Source organism: Oncorhynchus keta, chromosome 31, assembly GCF_023373465.1.
Source record: "Oncorhynchus keta strain PuntledgeMale-10-30-2019 chromosome 31, Oket_V2, whole genome shotgun sequence".
Classification (NCBI taxonomy): Eukaryota; Metazoa; Chordata; class Actinopteri; order Salmoniformes; family Salmonidae; genus Oncorhynchus; species Oncorhynchus keta.
Window position 1 is genome coordinate 25,994,773 of NC_068451.1, and position 23,750 is coordinate 26,018,522.

The 23,750-nt window shown below is 43.6% G+C and overlaps 1 protein-coding gene across 1 annotated transcript; it reads right to left on the reverse strand.

The window, feature by feature from the left end:
* Nucleotides 1-1,745: 1,745 nt before the first annotated feature.
* On the reverse strand, nt 1,746-12,400 carry LOC118371221 (transient receptor potential cation channel subfamily V member 6-like). The gene is made up of 16 exons (XM_035756594.2): nt 12,253-12,400; nt 10,106-10,266; nt 7,096-7,316; nt 6,849-6,989; nt 6,665-6,763; nt 6,395-6,570; nt 6,153-6,305; nt 5,994-6,073; nt 4,201-4,336; nt 4,004-4,090; nt 3,820-3,896; nt 3,539-3,704; nt 3,330-3,396; nt 2,939-3,207; nt 2,629-2,735; nt 1,746-2,491 (listed from the first exon to the last, which is right to left on the reverse strand). The coding sequence occupies exons 2-16, from the start codon at nt 10,234-10,236 to the stop codon at nt 2,224-2,226; spliced, it is 2,178 nt and encodes a 725-aa protein (XP_035612487.1). The 5' UTR covers nt 10,237-10,266; nt 12,253-12,400; the 3' UTR covers nt 1,746-2,223.
* Between the last annotated feature and the right edge of the window lie 11,350 nt (nt 12,401-23,750).

Sequence of the window (23,750 nt, forward strand, 5' to 3'; positions counted from 1 at the left end):
TTTTATCAACATATCGAATGCGCGACCTGGGCTGGCAAAACCCCAGATCATTGTTAATCTAACTTCCGCGAAGCATATAAAGCCCTTCCCCGCCCTCCTTTTGGAAAATCTGACCATGACTCCATTTTGTTGCTCCCAGCCTATAGACAGAAACTAAAACAGGAAGCGCCCGTGCTCAGGTCTGTTCAACGCTGGTCCGAACAATCGGATTCCACGCTTCAAGATTGCTTCGATCACGTGGACTGGGATATGTTCCGCATAGTGTCGGACAATAACATTGATGAATGCGCTGATTCGGAAAGCGAGATTATTAGCAAGTGCATCGGTGATGTTGTACCCACAGCGTCAATTAAAACCTTCCCCAACCAGAAACCGTGGTTGATGGCATTCACGTGAAACTGAAAGAGCAAACCACTGCTTTTAATCAGGGCAAGGTGACTGGAAACATGAAAGAATACAAACAGCGTAACTATTCCCTTCGCAAGGCAATCAAACAAGCTAGTCTCCACTCATCTGGGAAGGTTTTCCACTGACCGTTGGAACATTGCTGCAGGGACTTCCATTCAGCCACAAGAGCTTTAGTGAGGTCGTGCACTGATGTTGAGCAATTAGGCCTGGCTCACAGTCGGCGTTCCAATTCATCCCAAAGGTGTTCGATGGGGTTGAGGTCAGGGTTCTGTGCAGGTCAGTCAAGTTCTTCCACACTGATCTCGACAAACCATTTCTGTATGAACCTCACTTTGTGCACGGGGCATTGTCATGCTGAAACAGGAAAGGGCCTTCCCCAAACTGTTGCTACAAAGTTGGAAGCACAGAATCATCTAGAATGTCATTGTATGCTGTAGCGTTAAGATTTCCCTTCACTGGAACTAAGGGGCCTAGCCCGAACCATGAAAAACAGCCCCAGACCATTATTCCTCCTCCACCAAACTTTACAGTTGGCACTTTGCTTTTGAGCAAGTAGAGTTCTCCTGGCAACCGCTAAACCCAGATTCGTCCATCGGACTGTCAGATGGTGACACGTGATTCATCACTCCAGAGAACGTGTTTCCACTTCTCCAGTCCAATGGCAGCGAGCTTTACACCAGTCCAGCTGATGTTTGTCATTGTGCATGGTGATCTTAGGCTTGTGTGTGGCTGCTTGGCCATGGAAACCCATTTCATGATGATCCCGACAAACAGTTATTTTGATGATGTTGCTTCCAGAAGCTGTTTGGAACTCGGTAGTGAGTGTTGCAACCGAGGAGAGACGATTTTTACACACGATGTGCTTCAGCACTCAGCGGTCCTGTTCTGTGAGCTTGTGTGGCCTACCACTTCGCAGCTGAGCCATTGTTGCTCCTAGATGTTCCCACTTCACAAAAACTCCACTTGCAATTGACCTGGCAGCTCTAGCAGGGCAGACATTTGATGGAAAAGATGGCATCCTCTGACGGTGCCACATTGAATGTCACTGAGCTTTCAAGTACGGTCCCTTCTACTGCCAATTTGTGTCTATGGAGATTGTATGGCTGTGTGCTCGATTTTTATAAACCTGTCAGCAAAGAGTGTGGCTGAAAATAGATGAATCCACTCATTTGAAGGGGTGCCATATACTTTTGGCCATGTGGTGTGTATTCTATCATAAGACGAATATGACAGAGAAACTTATTGTGACCACTGCACTCAGAAAAGGTGCCGGTAGCAAAATGTAATAGAATTCCTAAATTGTTTAGCTGGTCCGCACTCAAAAAAGAGATTTGAGGTACATTTTTAGTATTTATTTCATTCAAGGGTGGGTAGATAGACAAACGTTTCAGCCTTCGTCAGTGTCATCAGCAACCCCTCTGAAGGTGCACTTCTTTACTTCTTGCTTTATTTATTCATCAAGAAGGAATCAACATAGCTTGATCAAATTAATTTACAAACAGTCCTGCCCATCACCGGCAGCTAAAATCAGATGAAACGCTGTGTGTCACTCGACACTCTCTCCTCCTTCACTCATGATACTGTCTTCACACATATCTTTGCTCAGTAGTTCACCTAGGAAGGAACCACTTACCATGGAGAATATGGGGGGAGGGGCATTGATTAGGATGCTGTATACACTTTCATCATGGTTTTCAGGTATGTAGGAGAGACAATATGTGTGTGTCTGAGTGTGTGTTTCAAAATGTGTGTGTGTGCCTCGTATACTATATAATAACAACATAACGATTTGTTTTGTTGTCTTAAACCTCAGATCTATCTTACTTCCTGGTCATCCTCAGGCTCTTCCTGTTCCACATCTAAACCCAGAGCGCTGTGGCGAATCATCTGCCAGCGTGCCAGGGACTTCCTGTTTCCATCTATCCCACCCCTGTGTTTGGGTCTGATCAGAGGGCTTCCAGGTCCTTTTGACATGTCAGTGTTCTCCATCTCCTCCCGCTCCTTGCTCTGGTCCTCATCCTTAGAGAAGGCTTGGATGTAGCGACGCATCTTTTGCACCAGTGGGTCGTTGCGATCCTCAACCCTGCAATGGAGACATTAAGATAGCCATTATAATACAACGCCTGTGTATAATGGGGATGGGGAAACACTGTTAACACCACCACACCTAAGACAGAGAGTACAGTAATAGGCCAGTTAGATGACGTGTTGTTGTCTTACCGGAGGTACCAACGCTCCCCCAGGCCGTAGAGCAGTCCACACACCCCCAGGCGGGGCCACAGGCAGCGGGGCAACCTCCTCTCCAACATCAGGGTAGTGGCCACCACCTACACACAGTGAGCAGGGACAAAGGATGTAAGGATCATTAGAATGGCACTGATTGGGATGCTGTATACACTTTCATCATGGTTTTAAGCTATTTTTATGGAGTATGTACACATTTTATTTGATGTAGGAGAGACTATGTGTGTGTGCCTGAGTGTGTGTGTGCATGTGTGTGTGTCAAAATGTGTGTGTGTGTGTGGCACACCTGTGTCCTCCAGAGCTCATCCCTCTCCTGGGCAACTCTCCATTGTGTATCACTCATCATGGCTGTGAGCAGGTTGAGCAGCAATATGTAGGAGACCACAGAGAAGGTGCAGTGCAGCACATGGACAATAGGGGGTGTTGTGATGGTGTGGTCCACTGGCAGGTCTATCAGACCCACACTCAGCTCAAACTGGGAGAACAGCGTGATGGGGAAGGAGCGGTACGCAGGTAGAGAGTCTGGGTCCTGAGTCATATACACCATCCACAGGGCTGGGAGGGAGGGAGGGAGGGAGGGAGAATAACCGGCAAATAAAAATAGGAATTATATTTGGTTTAATACATTTGTACTATTAATAATGTTTTTGAGTTTCTCTTTTACAGAATGTACTTACAGGTAGAAAACCCTATGAGCACGATGAAGCTCAGCCACATGAACTTGGTCAGGTCTCCAAATATAATCTAGGAGGAAATGAGACAAAACACCACAACAGTTTAATATGGGAATAAAAACAGCAAAACCATACGTTCTACAGTAACGTCATGCTAATGCTTGTGTGTGTGTGTGTGCATTCACATGTGTGTGTCTGCTTCCCTTACATACCTTCTGTATCATGATGACGTAAGGCCCCAGCATTTGAAAGCCTCGGGCGAAGAACATGACATTGCTCCAGCCCAGCACCAGACACACAGCCATGACAACTGTCTCCCCCTGCACCCCACTGACCCTAAACACACACAGCAGCACCACCAGGAACGCATAGGCAATACTGGGGAGGAAACACAGATTATTACACAGGTTATAAATGCTACATAGACATGACAAAACACAACAACATCACCAGGTAGGTAATAAATACTACATAGGCACCAAGGTTGACTTACAGAATGACATGGAAGGGCCCCCCCAGGGCCGTTTGTCCAAAGTAATGCTTGGCCCCCACTCTCAGCATATCTGGGATCTTAGGGATTGGGAAGAACACAGATTATATTGACAGCCAATAATGTGATCTAATCTACAGTGTAAATATAAGTGACATGTAAAACTATTGGGTGATGTATGTTTTACCTCCAGTAGCAGAATAACCAGGGCCCCCAGGACACTGATCATCTCTCCTGCCAGACGCAAGTTGTCCCCATAGGTCACATAACTCTCCTACAGGGACAGAGAACAGGGCACGTGGATCACAAAGGCTTCAAATGAACACCTCTGATTGAGGTTTGCACACAGGCTGTCATATGAAGATGCCTTCATGTCTCCCCCACCTTCAGAGTTTTCTGCACGCGGATGGTTTTGTCCATGTCAGATACAGTGTAATTCTCTGGAGCGTCCTTTAGGGGGCGATACACACAACACAGTGTGAAGGTCCCAATGTACAGGAGGTACAGCAGCAGCAACAACCTGTACACAACACAATAATAACATCACAACATTAGACATAAACAAATGGCAGCATCTCAAACACAACATCAGAACATGATCACTGTACAGTGAGGGGAAAAGTATTTGATCCCCTGCTGATTTTGTATGTTTGCCCACTGCAAAGAAACGATCAGTCTATAATTTTAATGGTAGGTTTATTTGAACAGTGAGAGACAGAATATCAACAAACAAATCCAGAAAAACGCATGTCAAAAATATTATAAATTGATTTGCATTTTAATTAGGGAAATAAGTATTTGACCCCTCTGCAAAACATGACTTAGTACTTGGTGGCAAAACCCTTGTTGGCAAATCACAGAGGTCAGACGTTTCAGGTAGTTGGCCACCAGGTTTGCAAACATCTCAGGAGGGATTTTGTCCCACTCCTCTTTGCAGATCTTTTCCAAGTCATTAAGGTTTCGAGGCTGAAGTTTTGCAACTTGAACCTTCAGCTCCCTCCACGGATTTCCTATGGGATTATGGTCTGGAGACTGGCTAAGCAACTCAATGTCCTTAATGTGCTTCTTCTTGAGCCACTCCTTTTTTGCCTTGGCCTTGTGTTTTGGGTCATTGTCATGCTGGAATACCCATCCACGACCCATTTTGAACACCCTGGCTGAGGGAAGGAGGTTTTCACCCAAGATTTGACGGTACATGGCCCTGTCTATCGTCCATTTGATGCGGTGAAGTTGTCCTGTCCCATTAGCAGAAAATAATGTTTCCACCTCCATGTTTGACGGCGGGGATGGTGTTCTTGGGGTCATAGGCAGCATTCCTCCTCCTCCAAACATGGCAAGTTGAGTTGATGCCAAAGAGCTCCATTTTGGTCTCATCTGACCATAACACTTTCACCCAGTTGTCCTCTGAATCATTCAGATGTTCATTGGCAAACTTCAGACGGGCATGTATATGCGCTTTCTTGAGCAGGGGGACCTTGCGGGCGCTGCAGGATTTCAGTCCTTCACGGCGTAGTGTGTTACCAATTGTTTTCTTGATGACTATGGTCCCAGCTGCCTTGAGATCATTGACAAGATCCTCCTGTGTAGTTCTGAACTGATTCCTCACCGTTCTCATGATCATTGCAACTCCACGAGGTGAGATCTTGCATGGAGCCCCAGGTCGAGGGAGATTGACAGTTCTTTTGTGTTTCTTCCATTTACGAATAATCGCACCACTGTTGTCACCTTCTCACCAAGCTGCTTGGCGATGGTGTTGTAGCTCTTCCAGCCTTGTGTAGGTCTACAATCTTGTCCCTGACATCCAGAGTTTGAAATCTGATTGATTGATTGCTTCTGTGGACAGGTGTCTTTTATACAGGTAACAAACAAATATTAGGAGCACTCCCTTTAAGAGTGTGCTCCTAATCTCAGCTCATTACCTGTATAAAAGACACCTGGGAGCCAGAAATCTTTCTGATTGAGAGGGGGTCAAATACTTTTTTCCCTCCTTAAAATGCAAATTAATTTATAACATTTTTGACATGCGTTTTTCTGGATGTTTTGTTTGTTATTCTGTCTCTCACTGTTCAAATAAACCTACCATTAAACTATAGACGGATCATTTCTTTGTCAGTGGGAAAACGTACAAAATCAGCAGGGGATCAAATACTTTTTTCCCTCATTGTATGTGTTGTTACCTAAAGTAGTGTTTTCCATAGAGGTTCCACTTGAGACTGACCAATTGCCTAACAGGAGTCACTTCCAGTATCCTCCTTGCCTGAAGTAGGAGATCATCATCAGTTTCCCTGTACTGTATATTACAATGTATCATGTTTGTGTTTTGTAATGTACTGTACCTCTCTCCTCTGGCTGCCCACGATGAGCTCAAGCACAGAGCAGTCGTCGTCGGCAACCAAGGAGTCGATCTCTGTGAGGTCATAGAGGTTAGAGGTCAAGGGTCCCAGGTTCCACTGGTTGATTCGCCTCCGGTTGACCAGGTGCTGGAAGGCCTGGGAGGGACAGATTATTCTTTTGTATTTTTTTACTGTTCCCATGTCTCCCACTGTCCCCTTCGTTCTATCCCTCTATCCATCCTCACCACAAGGTTGCCCTCCTTGGCAGCCAGTTTGAAGGGTGTTAAGCCATGGTAGTTGGGCACCATGTCCAGTGGCACAGCCTGGTCCAGCTCAACGTCACGTGCCAACAGCAGATCCAACACCAGGCATGCTATAGTCTTATTGGGCTGCAGGACCAGGATGTGGAGCACTGTGTTACCTAGGGGGGAGAGAAGGAGATATTAAACTGCTGAAAAAGGGAGAAGAGAGAGGAGAGGGGCAGGACGAGGAGAAGAAAGAGGAATGTTTCATACCAATGGAGTCCTGGGCCCTGGTGCTGGCTCCTGCGTTGATCACCATGGAAATTATGTCCTGATTCCCCACACAGGCCGCAAATGCCAGGATGTGCTCACCTAAAGTAAAGCAAACGGAATCAAATAACCACATTTCCCAAAATGCATTTTTCTACTCCTTACAGACCACAAACAATCATCTTACCATAGTAGAGCAGCCCTCCTCTTCTCTTCCTGAAGTACAGGCCTGTGACTCTGGGCGTGGCCACATCCGCCCCTTTACCAATCAGACTGCGGACCAGGTTAAAGTTCTGATTCACCACGGCAATGTGGAGAGGTGTCATGCCTGATAGAGAGCGAGTAAGAGAGAGAGAGAATATATGATTGTGTAATTAAATATCTGTGTGAGTTTTATGATATTATAGTGTATTTGTGTGTGAGAGTTTATGTACCAAGGAAGAGGTCAGAAGTCATGGGCTCATTGATGAGTTCAGGTGCTCCGTCCATCAGAGCTAAAGCAGCTTCCATGTTATCATTCATAACTGCCACATGCAGCGCGGTCTCCCCCAGAGCCCCTCTCTCAAAGATGTTAGTGGACGCACTGTCCAGAAGTTTCTTAATGCAACCTGCACTGTTCTCTTTGGCGGCAAAAAAGAGAGGGACGCCATTTGTCCTATGGGAGAGAGAGTGTGTTTGCAAGTTAAAATTCAAATGCTGCATTCATAACATATTGTAATTATCAGCATATGACTGGGAAAAATTCACTTGAATGCTCCTCCAGCTGGTAATTACTAGTGGGAAACTGTCTATCCTTTCTGAGCGCAGACTTCTCCCACATGCTGAGCTCTGATGTCACATTCCACTGGGCACAGACATCAGTTCAACGTCTAATTTGGATTTACATTTGGTTGAGTTGTCAGCTATTGTGAATTCAACAGGAAATCAATAAAAAAAGTGGCCTTGTCATTGAAATTAGGTTTACTTCTTGTGGCTGGGGCCAGTATTGAGTAGCTTGGATGAATAAGGTACCCAGAGGTGCCCAGAGTAAACTGCCTGCTACTCAGTCCCAGAAGCTAAGATATGCATATTATTAGTAGATTTGGATAGAAAACACTCTGAAGTTTCTAATACTGTTTTAATTATGTATGTTAGTATAACAGAACTCATATGGCAGGCAAAAACCTGAGAAAAAATCCAACCAGGAAGTGGGAAATCTGAGGTTGGTCGTTTTTCAACTCATTCCCTATTGAAGATACAGTGGGATATTGGTCTTGTTGCACTTCCTAAGGCTTCCACTAGATGTCAACAGTCTTCAGAACCTTGTTTGATGCTTCTACTGTAAAGGAGGGGCTCATAAGGGCTCTTTGAGTCAGGGGTCTGGCAGTGTGCCACAAGCTCGTGACACTCGTTCACGTGAGAGGTAGCTCGCGTTCCATTGCTTTTCTGCAGACAAAGGAATTCTCCGGTTGGAACATTATTGAAGATTTGTTAAAAACATCCTAAAGTTTGATTCTATACATCGTTTGACATGTTTCTACGGACTGTAACGGAGCTTTTTGACATTCCTAGTGAACGCGCTTTGTGAGTTTGGATTTGTTTACAAAACGTGCTAACAAAAGTAGCTATTTGGACATAAATGATGGACATTATTGAACAAAACAAACATTTATTGTGGAACTGGGATTCCTGGGAGCGCATTCTGATGAAGATCAAAGGTAAGTGAATAATTATAATGTTATTTATGACTTCTGTTGACAATATGGCGGATATCTTTTTGGCTTGTTTGGTCTCTGAGCGTCATACTCAGATTATTGCATGGTTTGCTTTTTCCGTAAAGCTTTTTTGAAATCTGACACAGCGGTTGCATTAAGGAGAAGTGTATCTAAAGTTCCATGCATAACACTTGTATTTTCATCAACATTTATTATGAGTATTTCTGTAAATTGATGTGCCTCTCTGCAAAATCACCAGATGTTTTTGGAACTACTGGTACATAATGCGTCAATGTATACTGAGATTTTTTTATATAAATATGAACTTTATCGAACAAAACATACTGTCACGGCAGTCGTCGGTGGAGGAAGAAGTGGACCAAAGCGCAGCGTGGTGAGCGTACATTTTCCTTTATTATGGAATGATGCCAACAAAACAAAATAAACAACCGTGAAGCTTACGAGGGCTAAGTGCCACTAACACAAGTCAACTACCCACACTGAAAGGAGGGAAAAAGGGCTACCTAAGTATGATTCCCAATCAGAGACAACGATAGACAGCTGTCCCTGATTGAGAACCATACCCAGCCAAAACATAGAAATGAAGAAACATAGAAAACAAGACATAGAATGCTCACCCCACATCACACCCTGACCTAACCAAATAGAGAAATAAAACGTCTCTCTAAGGTCAGGGCGTGACACATACATGTATTGTGTAACATGAAGACCTATGAGTGTCATCTGATGAAGATCATCAAAGTTTTAGTGATTCATTTTATCTCTATTTCTGATTTTTGTGACTCCTCTCTTTGGCTGGAAAAATGGCTGTGTTTTTCTGTGACTTGGCTCTGACCTAACATAATCGTTTGTGGTGCTTTGGCCATAAAGCCTATTTGAAATCGGACACTGTGGTGGGATTAACAAGAAGTGTATCTTTAAAATGGTGTGAAATACTTCTATGTTTGACGAATTTTAATTATGGGAGTTCTGTTGTTTTGAATTTTGCGCCCTGCACTTTCACTGACTGTTGTCATATCGATCCCAATAGCGGGATCTCAGCCAAGACAAAATGCCCTTATGTTGATTACTTTTTCCAAATCCAAAAAGTTTTTCATGTTGATTCAAAATAGATCACATAGATAGATTTCTTGGGTTGAAATGAAGTGCAAACAACATTGATTTGCCAAGTGGGCTACTAAGGAAATGACCCCGATAGCAGTATTTTTGGCAGTTAAGTACAACAACAAAACATAATAAAAAAATACAAATGATTAATAACCTCTTTGAGCTAGGGGCAGTATTTTGATGTCTGGATGACAAGCATGGCCAAAGTAAACTGCCTGTTACTCAGGCCCAGAAGCTAGGATATGCATATAATTGGTCGATTTGGATAGAAAACACTCTAAAGTTTCTAAAACTGTTAAAATAATGTCTGTGAGTATAACAGAACTGATATGGCAGACAAAACCCGTGGACAAACCATCCAGAAAAAAGACATTTTCAGCCCACCATTGATTCCCATGGCTGTCATTTTTAATATGAAGGGAATACCTCCAAGATTGTCGGTTTGGGTTTAGCCAATTTGGGTTTAGCCAATCAGCGTTCTAAGTGAGTTCAAAGCTTTTGAACACAAACAACTCGTTGCTTCCAGGTTACAATTAATATTTTCAGAGTTTCCCACTTGTAATAATATAATATCAACCAATACCGGACAGTCACTGTTATTTTTCACCAACAGGATACTCACCTTTTGTTCTGCAGCAAAAAAGTTTCATCCAGCATCTCTTTCCACCCCTTCCTGTTCTGGAGGCGGAACCTAAACTGTCTCCACCAATGGTTGAGCTCACTTGGAGCAGATCTTGCCAAGGGCGGGGCCATCCTCTCAGATGGTGAGTCTATTTGAAATGGCTGGGAGGAGAGAGACGTGCATGTGTGTGAGAGAAATTGAGTGTCAGAAACAGAGATGTTCTACCACCAGACTTAACTCAGAAAGAAATACATCCTTCTCCTTATGTACTAGGGACTCAAATCAAATCTAGAATGTGTGAGCTGTCAGCAAACTAACTGACAGATCACTCAGGTTTGCACCATTCCACAGACCAGAGGTGAACCTGAAACAGAGGTCCATATTTCCCCATTAATCCAGGCAAAGGAAGATGTCCACAATAAAGTTGTTTTTCTCTATTCTATCCTATTCTAAACAGTTCTGTAAAACATAAAAGGTTAACACTTATTGTTCCACAAAAAGAGCCTTTTGCATCCCTTCGATATTTCAAGTAGAAATTGTGCACCAATATTGCATTTTAAGACCCTGTTATATTAAATGTAGTGCCCTTGACATTTAAAAAATATTTGTTACGTTTTATTTGTTTTAGCAGACTCTCTTATCCAGAGCGAATTAAAAGTAGTCAATGCATACATTTTGTACTGAATTGCCCCCATGGGAATCAAACCCACAACAACCCTGACATTGCAAGCGCCATGTACTACCAACTGAGCTGTACTACCAACTGAGCTGTACTGCCAACTGAGCTGTACTACCAACTGAGCTGTACTACCAACTGAGCTGTACTACCAACTGAGCTGTACTACCAACTGAGCTGTACTGCCAACTGAGCTGTACTACCAACTGAGCTGTACTACCAACTGAGCTGTACTACCAACTGAGCTGTACTACCAACTGAGCTGTACTGCCAACTGAGCTGTACTACCAACTGAGCTGTACTGCCAACTGAGCTGTACTACCAACTGAGCTGTACTACCAACTGAGCTGTACTGCCAACTGAGCTGTACTACCAACTGAGCTGTACTACCAACTGAGCTGTACTACCAACTGAGCAACACACAAAATGAACTGATACACTTCGAGAAAACAACCGCTCACGTATCCAAGATTGTGTCCCAAATGTCACCCCGTAGTCTATATAGTACACGACTCCTGACCAGAGCCCTATGGCCCCTGGTCTAAACTGGTGCTCTTTAACAGGGAATAGGGTGCCATCTGGGACACAACCTTAGGAAGGCCATTCTCTCCTTCTCTTATCGCTTTAATACATACCACATGGAGAATTCAATAAATCAGATTTTTTTAATATGAATAAAGTCTTGCTAAAGTGCCCAAATTCAGTATTTTGACATGTCCCTCTGTGCCCCCTATGTGACTTCTAGGAAGATTGCTACCCACTTAAGTTTTCGCCAAAGACATTTTTGAAAATGATTATTTCTTTCATGTCTGTCCCTCATTTTAAGGTCCACTCTGACGTGTGAACTGAACTCTCAATTCAAAATGGGTAAACTGTTCCTTTTAAAATGTTTTTTTTTCTGAAGAAACATTTGACATCTAATAGTCAAATCATAGTGTAATAGCAGGTGAGCTGGTTCTACTGTTTAACATCTAATAGTCGAATCATAGTGTAATAGCAGGTGAGCTGGTTCTACTGTTGAACATCTAATAGTCAAATCATAGTGTAATAGCAGGTGAGCTGGTTCTACTCTTTTTGGCCATTTTGTGTTGTTTTGTGGTGGAAAACTAAGTGGGTCAAGCTCAACACACCAACACTATCACCCCTAGGTAGACAGGCGAGAAATGTTTTAACAATTACACTTTTATTGTGAAGCTTGTATTCAATTGCCACTCCCTGTTGCAAACAACAAGCTTCACTTCTGACTGTCACAAGGGGATTCATGGCTGATTTAAGATGAAATCATCAACCCTGTTACTTTGTCAACCCTGTTACTTTATTTGGCACTTATTATAGTATTTTTTTATTTTATTTTACCACTTGAGATGGCAAAAAAATATATTATGACAATGTTAACATTTTGTGAAATCACTTTTTTAAAATCAAGTTATACTTCTCAAAAGGCACCGAATTGGTGGAGTGACTCACTTACCTTTTACAGAAGAAAACAGTTAGTCCTTTACTCCTAATTGACAATCAGTTACTCAGGGAACATGCAACATCAAGCTGACTTGAGAAAGAGAAGGATTCACAGGTGGGGATCTATATATATGGAGAGGAGGTCAAGAGGAGGGGAGGTGGTCAAGAGGAGGACGGATGTCAGAGAGAGGAGAGAGGATGGAGGAGGGAGGGAGGGGCCAAATGGTGGAAAGGAGTAGTAGTCATAACTTGAGCATTATCTTTTGGGAAGATCCATATTTTTATTGGAATCATTTTCTGCAGTACACTAAGTCAGCTTGACATTTTGCTAAAACATCTTGAACGCTCTGGCCTTGCGCTTGACCGTCACACTCAGTTTACCTGGCAGATGTCCTGACACTGGTCCACGGTCCATAGGTCTCCCCCATGGCTCATTTTCAGCCCCTGCATCGCCCCCATGTAAAATTGTCAACATCATGACAGTCAACACTTTTTGGTCTTTATTCTCAGTGAACCGTTCAGATAACTGGTTCGAAAGTCGTCTACCTTTCAATTGTCTCAATGCTGGTGTGTAATCAAACAGCTCATATTGAGGTGAGCTTGTCTACCTGGACAAGTATCTGCTGATTCAGCTGTACGATCCTATAGACACCTTACCTGTCAGGTCTATAGAAACTAGTTTTGACTGGCTGTGATCTACTTCAATCTACACTGAAACAAATAAATGTTCTTAAATGGTTCTTCTTTAGCTCTTAAGGTTCCTTGGAAAACTCTTGCCCGATAAAGAACCTTTGAGTTAAGTGTGGGGTTCTGGACATGGCATCTACAGTTCTTCGGGATTCTAAAAGGTTCTTGAATTGTATGGAAACCTGCAGATGTGTCCCTTTCATAGCACACAGCAAATTGGCCAGTGTTAACTAGTGTTGATTTTTCAGTGTAACATTTCCAGGGTTGATTCAAAAGTTACATTAACACTGTAGAGAGTTACATTAACACTGTAGAGAGTTACATTAACACTGTAGAGAGTTACATTAACACTGTAGAGAGTTACATTAACACTGTAGAGAGTTACATTAACACTGTAGAGAGTTACATTAACACTGTAGAGAGTTACATTAACACTGTAGAGAGTTACATTAACACTGTAGAGAGTTACATTAACACTGTAGAGAGTTACATTAACACTGTAGGAAGGTACATTAACACTGTAGAGCACATATGTCAGAGTCAAGGCCCGCGGGCCACATCCGGCCCGCGAGAAGGTTTTTTACGGCCCCTGGGATGATCTTGATTTATTATTAGAACCGGCCCGCAGACCGCAGCAAGCCGGCAGCCCGCAGATCTTTTACACGCACCAATACTACATTTCCCACAATGCAACGGTGACGCACCGAGCAGTAGGCTGCTTCATTTCAATATTTATTGGCACAGCAGTTGTCAGCATCACAGTAAAATTAACTTTCAGATACCCATCAAAAATGGCAAAACGGAAGGTGGACACTGAGAACCGGGGTTTCAAACAAGGTGGGAGTCGGAGTATTTGTTCACGGAGGTAGCTGGAAAACCTGTGTGTCTTCTGTGTGGAGAAAGTGTGGCGGTACTGAAAGAGTATAATCTGAGACGACATTATGAAACGAAACACGCGGACAAAAACAAGAATATGGACATGGAACAAAGGCTACAAAAGGCAGAGGAATTAAAACGAGGCCTCAAATCTCGACAGGCTCTGTTCAAAAAGCCAAATCACAAGGCCAGGCTGCTGTCAAGGCCAGTTTTATTTTGGCAGAAGAGATCGCTAAATCAGCCCGGCCATTTACGGAGGGGGATTTCATCAAAAACTGCATGATTAAAGTTTGTGACGAAGTTTGCCCAGAAAAAAGGCAACTCTTTTTAAATGTGAGTCTGAGCAGAAACACCATTGCCGAGAGAGTAGACCAGTTGTCCATCAATCTAAAAGAGCAGCTTGTGAAAAAGGGAAAAGATTTCATTGCATATTCCTTGGCTGTGGATGAGAGCACCGACATTTCTGACATTGCCCAGTTGTCAATTTTCATCCGCGGAGTGGACTCCAGCCTAAGCGTGACAGAGGAGTTTTTGGCTTTACGTCCTATGCATGGCACAACTACGGGGCATGATTTGTATGAAGAGGTGTCAAGATGTGTAAATGAGATGGAGCTGCCTTGGGAAAAACTCGTGGGTTTGACAACCGACGGAGCACCTGCGATGTGTGGACACAGGAGCGGACTGGTGGCGAAGATACGGGAAAAGATGCAAGAGGAAAACGCGACAGGTGAGCTGACAGCTTATCATTGTATCATACACCAGGAAGCGTTGTGCGGTAAAGCCTTGAAAATGGAGCATGTAATGAGCATCATCACGCGCACAGTTAACTTTATCAGAGCCAAAGGTTTGAATCACCGCCAGTTCAAGGCATTTCTGACGGAGTTAGAAACGGAGCATGGTGATTTGCCTTATCACACAGAGGTGCGATGGCTAAGCCAGGGAAAGGTGCTTCAAAGATGTTTCGAGCTTCGTGAGGAGATTTGTCTGTTCTTGGACAGCAAAGGGAAAGACACAACACAACTCCGAGACGAAATGTTTCTGTGTGAAATGGCTTTTCTGTGTGACATTACGAGTCATCTGAATGCAATGAACTTGCAGCTGCAGGGTCGGGATCGTGTCATCTCTGATATGTACAGTACAGTGAAGGCATTTAAAACCAAACTGACTCTGTGGGAGACGCAGATGCGGAAAGAAAATTTGAGCCACTTTCCCAGCTGCCAGACCATGAAAGAGAAGCTCTCTACCAGTGCGTTCCCGAGCGCACAGTTGGCTGATAAAATAGGTATGCTTGCCGCTGACTTTCGACGCCGATTTGCTGACTTTGAAGCACAAAAAAGCAGGTTGGAACTGCTCGGTAACCCATTTGCTGTTGACGTGGAAAGCTCACCACCAAACCTCCAAATGGAGTTGATTGACCTCCAATGCAATGATGCACTGAGGGCAAAATATGCGGCAGTGGGTGCTGCGGAGTTCGCCCGTTTCCTCCCGACACAATGCCCCAGCTGCGCATCCAGGCTGCTCAAACGTTGTCTATGTTTGGCAGCACATACCTGTGTGAACAACTGTTTTCTTTGATGAACTTGAACAAAACATCACACAGAAGTCGACTTACTGCTGAACACCTCCACTCAATTCTGAGGATTTCCTCAGCTCAGAGCCTTACCCCGAACATTGATGAACTTGTGGAAAAGATGGGACACCACCAAGTATCACCCTCAACCTCAAACAAGTGAACATTACTGTGCAATCACATATTTAGAGTTTTTACTCAGTTCAAGTTTAAAAGTTAAAGTTTAATATTTGTTTTCACTGCATGTTACTTCTCCTTAAACAAAGTGTTGTTTTTGATTAATAGATTTTTGCACTTTATTTTATTGTATTTCAATCCAATTATATTTTAAAAATATTTCAGTTGAGTGGATGATAGAAAATTGCTATTATTGTTTTTTTCTTTGAAGTAAATTTAGCCCACTTTTGCTAAAATAGAAAATATAGGCTACTGATGGTGCCTTGAATACCGGTTTCTTTCATTTAATGTTCATGTTATGGGGATTTTTATATAAAGGAAATTTGTCTTTTGTGTCTGTTGAAAATTAAAGATTACTGACAGAGCCATAAGAAAATATTGCTTTATTTATCTGATCATATTGGAATATATTTGTTAGGTTTTCAGTAGGTTCAATTAGGTTCACTAGACTATATGCGTCATTTAAACATTTTTCAATGAACATTCGAACAGTCCGGCCCTCGGCTTGTAGCTAAATTTTTTATTTGGCCCTCCGTCCATTTGACTTTGACACCCCTGCTGTAGAGAGTTACATTAACACTGTAGAGAGTTACATTAACACTGTAGAGAGTTACATTAACACTGTAGGAAGGTACATTAACACTGTAGAGAGTTACATTAACACTCAGTGGTGTAAAATAACCCCAGTGTTGGTGTTAATAACCAGAAATATAACCATGCCTGTCATTATCATATTTTCCAGCATGCTCTATTGAAGACAGAGGTTTTTTTAATAGTTTTTTTCAAAATGTATGTTTTTTATGTACATTGATTGATTAATTCATCTTATGCTACTCAAATATAAATAACATACATTTTTCTAAACTATTCCAATCTGTTACTTGGACTTATTGCACCCGTTACTGAAAGGGTTGTCCCAGTTTAGATGTTTAAGGCAATCTCATATCTTAGTCTTCCCAACCCTAGCACTGTCAGTTATTCTGAATGCAGGTTGGGGGTGACTAAAATATTCAAATTGTTGTATATCCCTACTCTGGCTGGATTTAAATAGGAATTACACATCACTTTGCAAGTCAGCATAATGTGAGTTTCAGGCCACTGTATTAGGGTAAAACTAGGCCCTCAAAATAAGGCCTTATGAAATAGGTCATCTATTTTCTTTTACAATGACAACATATTCACTTAGAATCTCACTTGGTGAAGGCCACAAAACTGAAAATGATTGAATGCAACAGCCACGTCTCGGTCACTAGCAAACACAGTCATGGGTGGTACTGGTAAGTAGTGATGTTACCTTTAAAACCGGAGCTCTGAGGAATGCATCAAAATCGCTAAGCAGCGACCTTCAAAGCGGTGTGCCGATGCTAGTATCACTTTATCAGAAGTACTTTATCAAAGACACCCGAAGCTTTGTTTGGTCACGTGCTTTTTAAACCGTGTGTTGCAGAAATGCGAGATCCCACTGATTTCTCGGTGGTTTGGGCTCTTTTGTTGATTCCAAGCTGCTTTCAAACACTGACCTCTTCTGGACACCGTACTTGCAAATATAGTTAGGATTTTGTACCAAAATGTTCACCTGATCGGTTGCTTAGCAAGTAGAGTAGGGACCTATGGAACATTCATGGATGTGAGGGTATGAGGTTGAATCCTGTTGTAGGCACATTACTTAGAAAATAGTTTTATTTATGTGAAACCACACTTTCTGTGCTGTTGTTCAAATCATTTGTTTTGTTTAAGATAGTATACGCTTCTGTCTTAAGCATCCTAAATAAAGCAGATTCAGTTTTTGAAAACAGGGAACCATGATGTAAGATGCAGACCTGGGATTCCAACTGATTATAGGCTACTAACGCCAAGGACTTTGGGTGGCTACTTTGAAGAATCTCAAATTTAAAATATATTTTGTTATGTTTAACAGTATATTGGTTACTGAATGGTTCCATATGTGTTATTTCATAGTTTTGATGTCTTCACTATTATTCTACAATGTAGAAAATAGTAAAAATAAAGAAAAACACAAATGAGTAGGTGTGTCCAAACTTTTGACTGGTATGGTAAATTATGGCGACATTTTGTGATGTTTTTGGTCGTTTTGGACTTCGGTGAGGTTTTTTCCAGCTGTTTGGGCACACCAAAAAATGGCAAGCTGAAGTTCGGATCCGAAGTTTACGCCCTTTCATTGGTGATTGGTCCACAGTAGGGATTCTTCAATAAAGTCTTGGTTGTCGTTCAACATGAACCTTTAGCTCCCACTTCCCTATTGTGTGATAGTTATTTGTAATGGCTGTCAATGGTTTTACATTTGTTCTTAACTGACTTGCCTAGTTAAATAAAGGTTAAATAAAAAATAAACAAATAAAATAAATAAAATAATAAAATACTTTGAATGATAAAGAGACATTTTAATAAGAAAAAATTGTTTAGCCTCCAACTGTGGGGGAGTGTAGGTGGGTAAAAAAAAATACAAACCCCCCCAGATCAGCCAAACATAGGTCACAGGATGGAACTCACCACAAATGAACCACAGGGAACCAGGAATATGACAGAATCGAGAAAACAGAAATATCCTGTAGAGTGAAACAACCTTATCTGAGGGCCGAGAGCATTTGATGTATTATAGAAATTAGAATTTTTAATGCTTAGCAGGACAGAATTGTTTTTCAATTCACTCACTTATCAAGAGAACATCCCTGCCTCTGATCTGGCGGACTCACTAACAACATATGCTTTGTTTGTAAATTATGTCTGAGTGTTGGAGTATGCCTCTAGCTATCCGTAATTTAATTTTGTTTGTAAATGCTGTCTGAGTGTTGGAGTATGCCCCTAGCTATCCGTAATTTAATTTTGTTTTTAAATGATGTCTGAGTGTTGGCGTATGCCCCTAGCTATCCGTAATTTAATTTAGTTTTTAAATGATGTCTGAGTGTTGGAGTATGCCCCTAGCTATCCGTAATTTAATTTTGTTTTTAAATGATGCTGCCTGGTTTGCTTAATATAAGGAATTTGAAGTGATTTATACTTTAACTTTTGATACTTAAGTATATATAAAACAAAATACTTGTAGACTTTTTCTCAAGTACTATTTTACTAGGTGACTTTAACTTTTACTTGAGTAATTTTCTATAAAGGTATTTAGACTTTGACTCAAGTATGATGATTGGGTACTTTTTCCGCTACTGGTTACAATGTAGAAGAGTCACGCTGATTGAATAGAATGGGACAAACACAGCAAGAGTTGCATGGCTTGAGCTATTGCAGTTGCTATTTTAGCATGTACATTTTGGTGGAATAAAACAAATGTAAAGTGGGATGCATGCCAGAAAAGTCACTACACAACACAGCACTAAACAATACATGAATTGCACTATAACGGTGACAAACAATTGAGATGTACAAACCACAAAAGCTGTCCCAACAGCAGTCCCAACATCTTACCACCGCTACACCTGGCTATCAGAGGAGCCTTGTCTGGCAGCGAAATGGTTCATTCAGCCTCATTTACTGCCTTTAAAAAAACATAGCTGATATGGCTGACTGGCTTAAACAAATGTGGTTTCTAATGACAATTGAGATGTACAAACTATGGCATAAGAGGACAACAAGCGGATAAGAGGCAATCTGTCATTTCTATTAAGAGATTAATGAGCGAGCTAGGATGGACGTAGTCAATATAACTATTTGTTTAGCACTTTTGAAATGTACAGCGACAAAATTCAGAACATGGGCCATTTTTACAGTGTTCTCCCTGTACACCAAGTCAGAAACGTAGGATAAATAAATGGGGCATATAAGCAGACAATGAAAGCTCTTTCAAATTCGATGAATACATTTCTATAAAACAGGTTATAGGCTACAGGTGCACCACCAAGTCAGAACAGCAGGCAAAATTAAGAGGGGTAAATCGACCAAATTGTTAGGGTGAGGCACATGAGCTACTAACAGCTCACTACACAACATACACTTAGTATTACTTTCATAGCTACAGTATACATATCTTCCTGGCATATTACATCATTTATGTACTCACTTTGATGTGCTGTGCTCACTTGAACAGGAAGGGGGCGCGGTGGTCCTTCGTGGGCAAATTTTGTCATCAAAGTCTGCCATTCTCTGGATTTATGGTGCTTTCAAAACAACTGGGAGCTTCGAAAAAACAAGGTTGTATTATGATGACGTCATTGATCTTCAGGTCGTAGCTCTAGAAAGAGGCCGAACTTACAATTCCGAGTTGGATGACCGTTCAAAGCGTATTTTCACAGTCAGAGCTTGTTTATTCCTGACTTCCCAGATGTCTTGAACTCACTGAAGTCAAGTTTTTTGCAGTTCCGAGTTAACAGTTGTTTTGAGCGCGGCACAAATCATGCTTCATTGACAGCATGGCCGATGTTGAATGATAATCATTTTAAACTTGGAAAAGAGCCCTTTAAGCTCAGATTTGGGACCACACAGCCACTGTCACTGATTCCTTCCAAACCATTCATTGTTGAATTTGAGATTTCCGACTTATTGTGTAATGTTTATGCATTTACATTACATTTAAGTCATTTAGCAGACGCTCTTATCCAGAGCGACTTACAAATTGGTGCATACACCTTATGACAACCAGTGGAACAGCCACTTGCATCTAAATCTTGTTGGGGGGGTGAGAAGGATTACTTACCCTTACTTACCCTATCCTAGGAATTCCTTGAAGAGGTGGGGTTTCAGGTGTCTCCGGAAGGTGGTGATTGACTCCGCTGTCCTGGCGTCGTGAGGGAGTTTGTTCCACCATTGGGGGCCAGAGCAGCGAACAGTTTTGACTGGGCTGAGCGGGAACTGTACTTCCTCAGTGGTAGGGAGGCGAGCAGGCCAGAGGTGGATGAACGCAGTGCCCTTGTTTGGGTGTAGGGCCTGATCAGAGCCTGGAGGTACTGAGGTGCCGTTCCCCTCACAGCTCCGTAGGCGAGCACCATGGTCTTGTAGCGGATGCGAGCTTCAACTGGAAGCCAGTGGAGAGAGCGGAGGAGCGGGGTGACGTGAGAGAACTTGGGAAGGTTGAACACCAGACGGGCTGCGGCGTTCTGGATGAGTTGTAGGGTTTAATGGCACAGGCAGGGAGCCCAGCCAACAGCGAGTTGCAGTAATCAAGACGGGAGATGACAAGTGCCTGGATTAGGACCTGCGCCGCTTCCTGTGTGAGGCAGGGTCGTACTCTGCGGATGTTGTAGAGCATGAACCTACAGGAACGGGACACCGCCTTGATGTTAGTTGAGAACGTCAGGGTGTTGTCCAGGATCACGCCAAGGTTCTTAGCGCTCTGGGAGGAGGACACAATGGAGTTGTCAACCGTGATGGCGAGATCATGGAACGGGCAGTCCTTCCCCGGGAGGAAGAGGAGCTCCGTCTTGCTGAGGTTCAGCTTGAGGTGGTGATCCGTCATCCACACTGATATGTCTGCCAGACATGCAGAGATGCGATTCGCCACCTGGTCATCAGAAGGGGGAAAGGAGAAGATTAATTGTGTGTCGTCTGCATAGCAATGATAGGAGAGACCATGTGAGGTTATGACAGAGCCAAGTGACTTGGTGTATAGCGAGAATAAGAGAGGGCCTAGAACAGAGCCCTGGGGGACACCAGTGGTGAGAGCGCGTGGTGAGGAGACAGATTCTCGCCACGCCACCTGGTAGGAGCGACCTGTCAGGTAGGACGCAATCCAAGCGTGGGCCGCGCCGGAGATGCCCAACTCGGAGAGGGTGGAGAGGAGGATCTGATGGTTCACAGTATCGAAGGCAGCCGATAGGTCTAGAAGGATGAGAGCAGAGGAGAGAGAGTTAGCTTTAGCAGTGCGGAGCGCCTCCGTGATACAGAGAAGAGCAGTCTCAGTTGAATGACTAGTCTTGAAACCTGACTGATTTGGATCAAGAAGGTCATTCTGAGAGAGATAGCGGTAGAGCTGGCCAAGGACGGCACGCTCAAGAGTTTTGGAGAGAAAAGAGAGAAGGGATACTGGTCTGTAGTTGTTGACATCGGAGGGATCGAGTGTAGGTTTTTTCAGAAGGGGTGCAACTCTCGCTCTCTTGAAGACGGGAGGGACGTAGCCAGCGGTCAGGGATGAGTTGATGAGCGAGGTGAGGTAAGGGAGAAGGTCTCCGGAAATGGTCTGGAGAAGAGAGGAGGGGATAGGGTCAAGCGGGCAGGTTGTTGGGCGGCCGGCCGTCACAAGACGCGAGATTTCATCTGGAGAGAGAGGGGAGAAAGAGGTCAGAGCATAGGGTAGGGCAGTGTGAGCAGAACCAGCGGTGTCGTTTGACTTAGCAAACGAGGATCGGATGTCATCGACCTTCTTTTCAAAATGGTTGACGAAGTCATCTGCAGAGAGGGAGGAGGGAGGGGGGAGGATTCAGGAGGGAGGAGAAGGTGGCAAAGAGCTTCCTAGGGTTAGAGGCAGATGCTTGGAATTTAGAATGGTAGAAAGTGGCTTTAGCAGCAGAGACAGAGGAGGAAAATGTAGAGAGGAGGGAGTGAAAGGATGCCAGGTCCGCAGGGAGGCGAGTTTTCCTCCATTTCCGCTCGGCTGCCCGGAGCCCTGTTCTGTGAGCTCGCAATGAGTCGTCGAGCCACGGAGCGGGAGGGGAGGACCGAGCCGGCCTGGAGGATAGGGGACATAGGGAGTCAAAGGATGCAGTAAGGGAGGAGAGGAGGGTTGAGGAGGCAGAATCAGGAGATAGGTTGGAGAAAGTTTGAGCAGAGGGAAGAGATGATAGGATGGAAGAGGAGAGAGTAGCGGGGGAGAGAGAGCGAAGGTTGGGACGGCGCGATACCATCCGAGTAGGGGCAGTGTGGGAAGTGTTGGATGAGAGCGAGAGGGAAAAGGATACAAGGTAGTGGTCGGAGACTTGGAGGGGAGTTGCAATGAGGTTAGTGGAAGAACAGCATCTAGTAAAGATGAGGTCAAGCGTATTGCCTGCCTTGTGAGTAGGGGGAAGGTGAGAGGGTGAGGTCAAAAGAGGAGAGGAGTGGAAAGAAGGAGGCAGAGAGGAATGAGTCAAAGGTAGACGTGGGGAGGTTAAAGTCGCCCAGAACTGTGAGAGGTGAGCCGTCCTCAGGAAAGGAGCTTATCAAGGCATCAAGCTCATTGATGAACTCTCCGAGGGAACCTGGAGGGCGATAAATGATAAGGATGTTAAGCTTGAAAGGGCTGGTAACTGTGACAGCATGGAATTCAAAGGAGGCAATAGACAGATGGGTAAGGGGAGAAAGAGAGAAAGACCACTTGGGAGAGATGAGGATCCCGGTACCACCACCCCGCTGACCAGAAGCTCTCGGGGTGTGCGAGAACACGTGGGCGGACGAGGAGAGAGCAGTAGGAGTAGCAGTGTTATCTGTGGTGATCCATGTTTCCGTCAGTGCCAAGAAGTCAAGGGACTGGAGGGAGGCATAGGCTGAGATGAACTCTGCCTTGTTGGCCGCAGATCGGCAGTTCCAGAGGCTACCGGAGACCTGGAACTCCACGTGGGTCGTACGCGCTGGGACCACCAGGTTAGGGTGGTCGCGGCCACGCGGTGTGGAGCGTTTGTATGGTCTGTGCAGAGAGGAGAGAACAGGGATAGACAGACACATAGTTGACAGGCTACAGAAAAGGCTACGCTAATGCAAGGAAATTGGAATGACAAGTGGACTACACGTCTCGAATGTTCAGAAAGTTAAGCTTACGTAGCAAGAATCTTATTGACTAAAATGATTAAAATGATACAGTACTGCTGAAGTAGGCTAGCTGGCAGTAGCTGCGTTGTTGGCACTACACTAATCAAGTCGTTCCGTTGAGTGTAATAATTTCTACAGTGCTGCTATTCGGGGCTAGCTGGCTAGCTAGCAGTGTTGTTTACGTTACGTTGAGTTAAAAGAACGACAATAGCTGGCTAGCTAACCTAGGAAATCGGTCTAGACTACACAATTATCTTTGAAACAAAGACGGCTATGTAGCTAGCTACGATCAAACAAATCAAACCGTTGTACTGTAATGAAATGAAAATGTGATACTCCCTGACCGGTGATTGAATTCGAATCAGTAGACGTGTGTGTGGTGACGTTGGCTAGCTGTTAGCTGTTGGCTAGCTAGCAGAGTCTCCTACGTTAAGGACGACAAATAGCTGGCTAGCGAACCTCAGTGAATTAAGATAATCACTCCAAGGCTACACACACTAAACTACACAATTATCTTG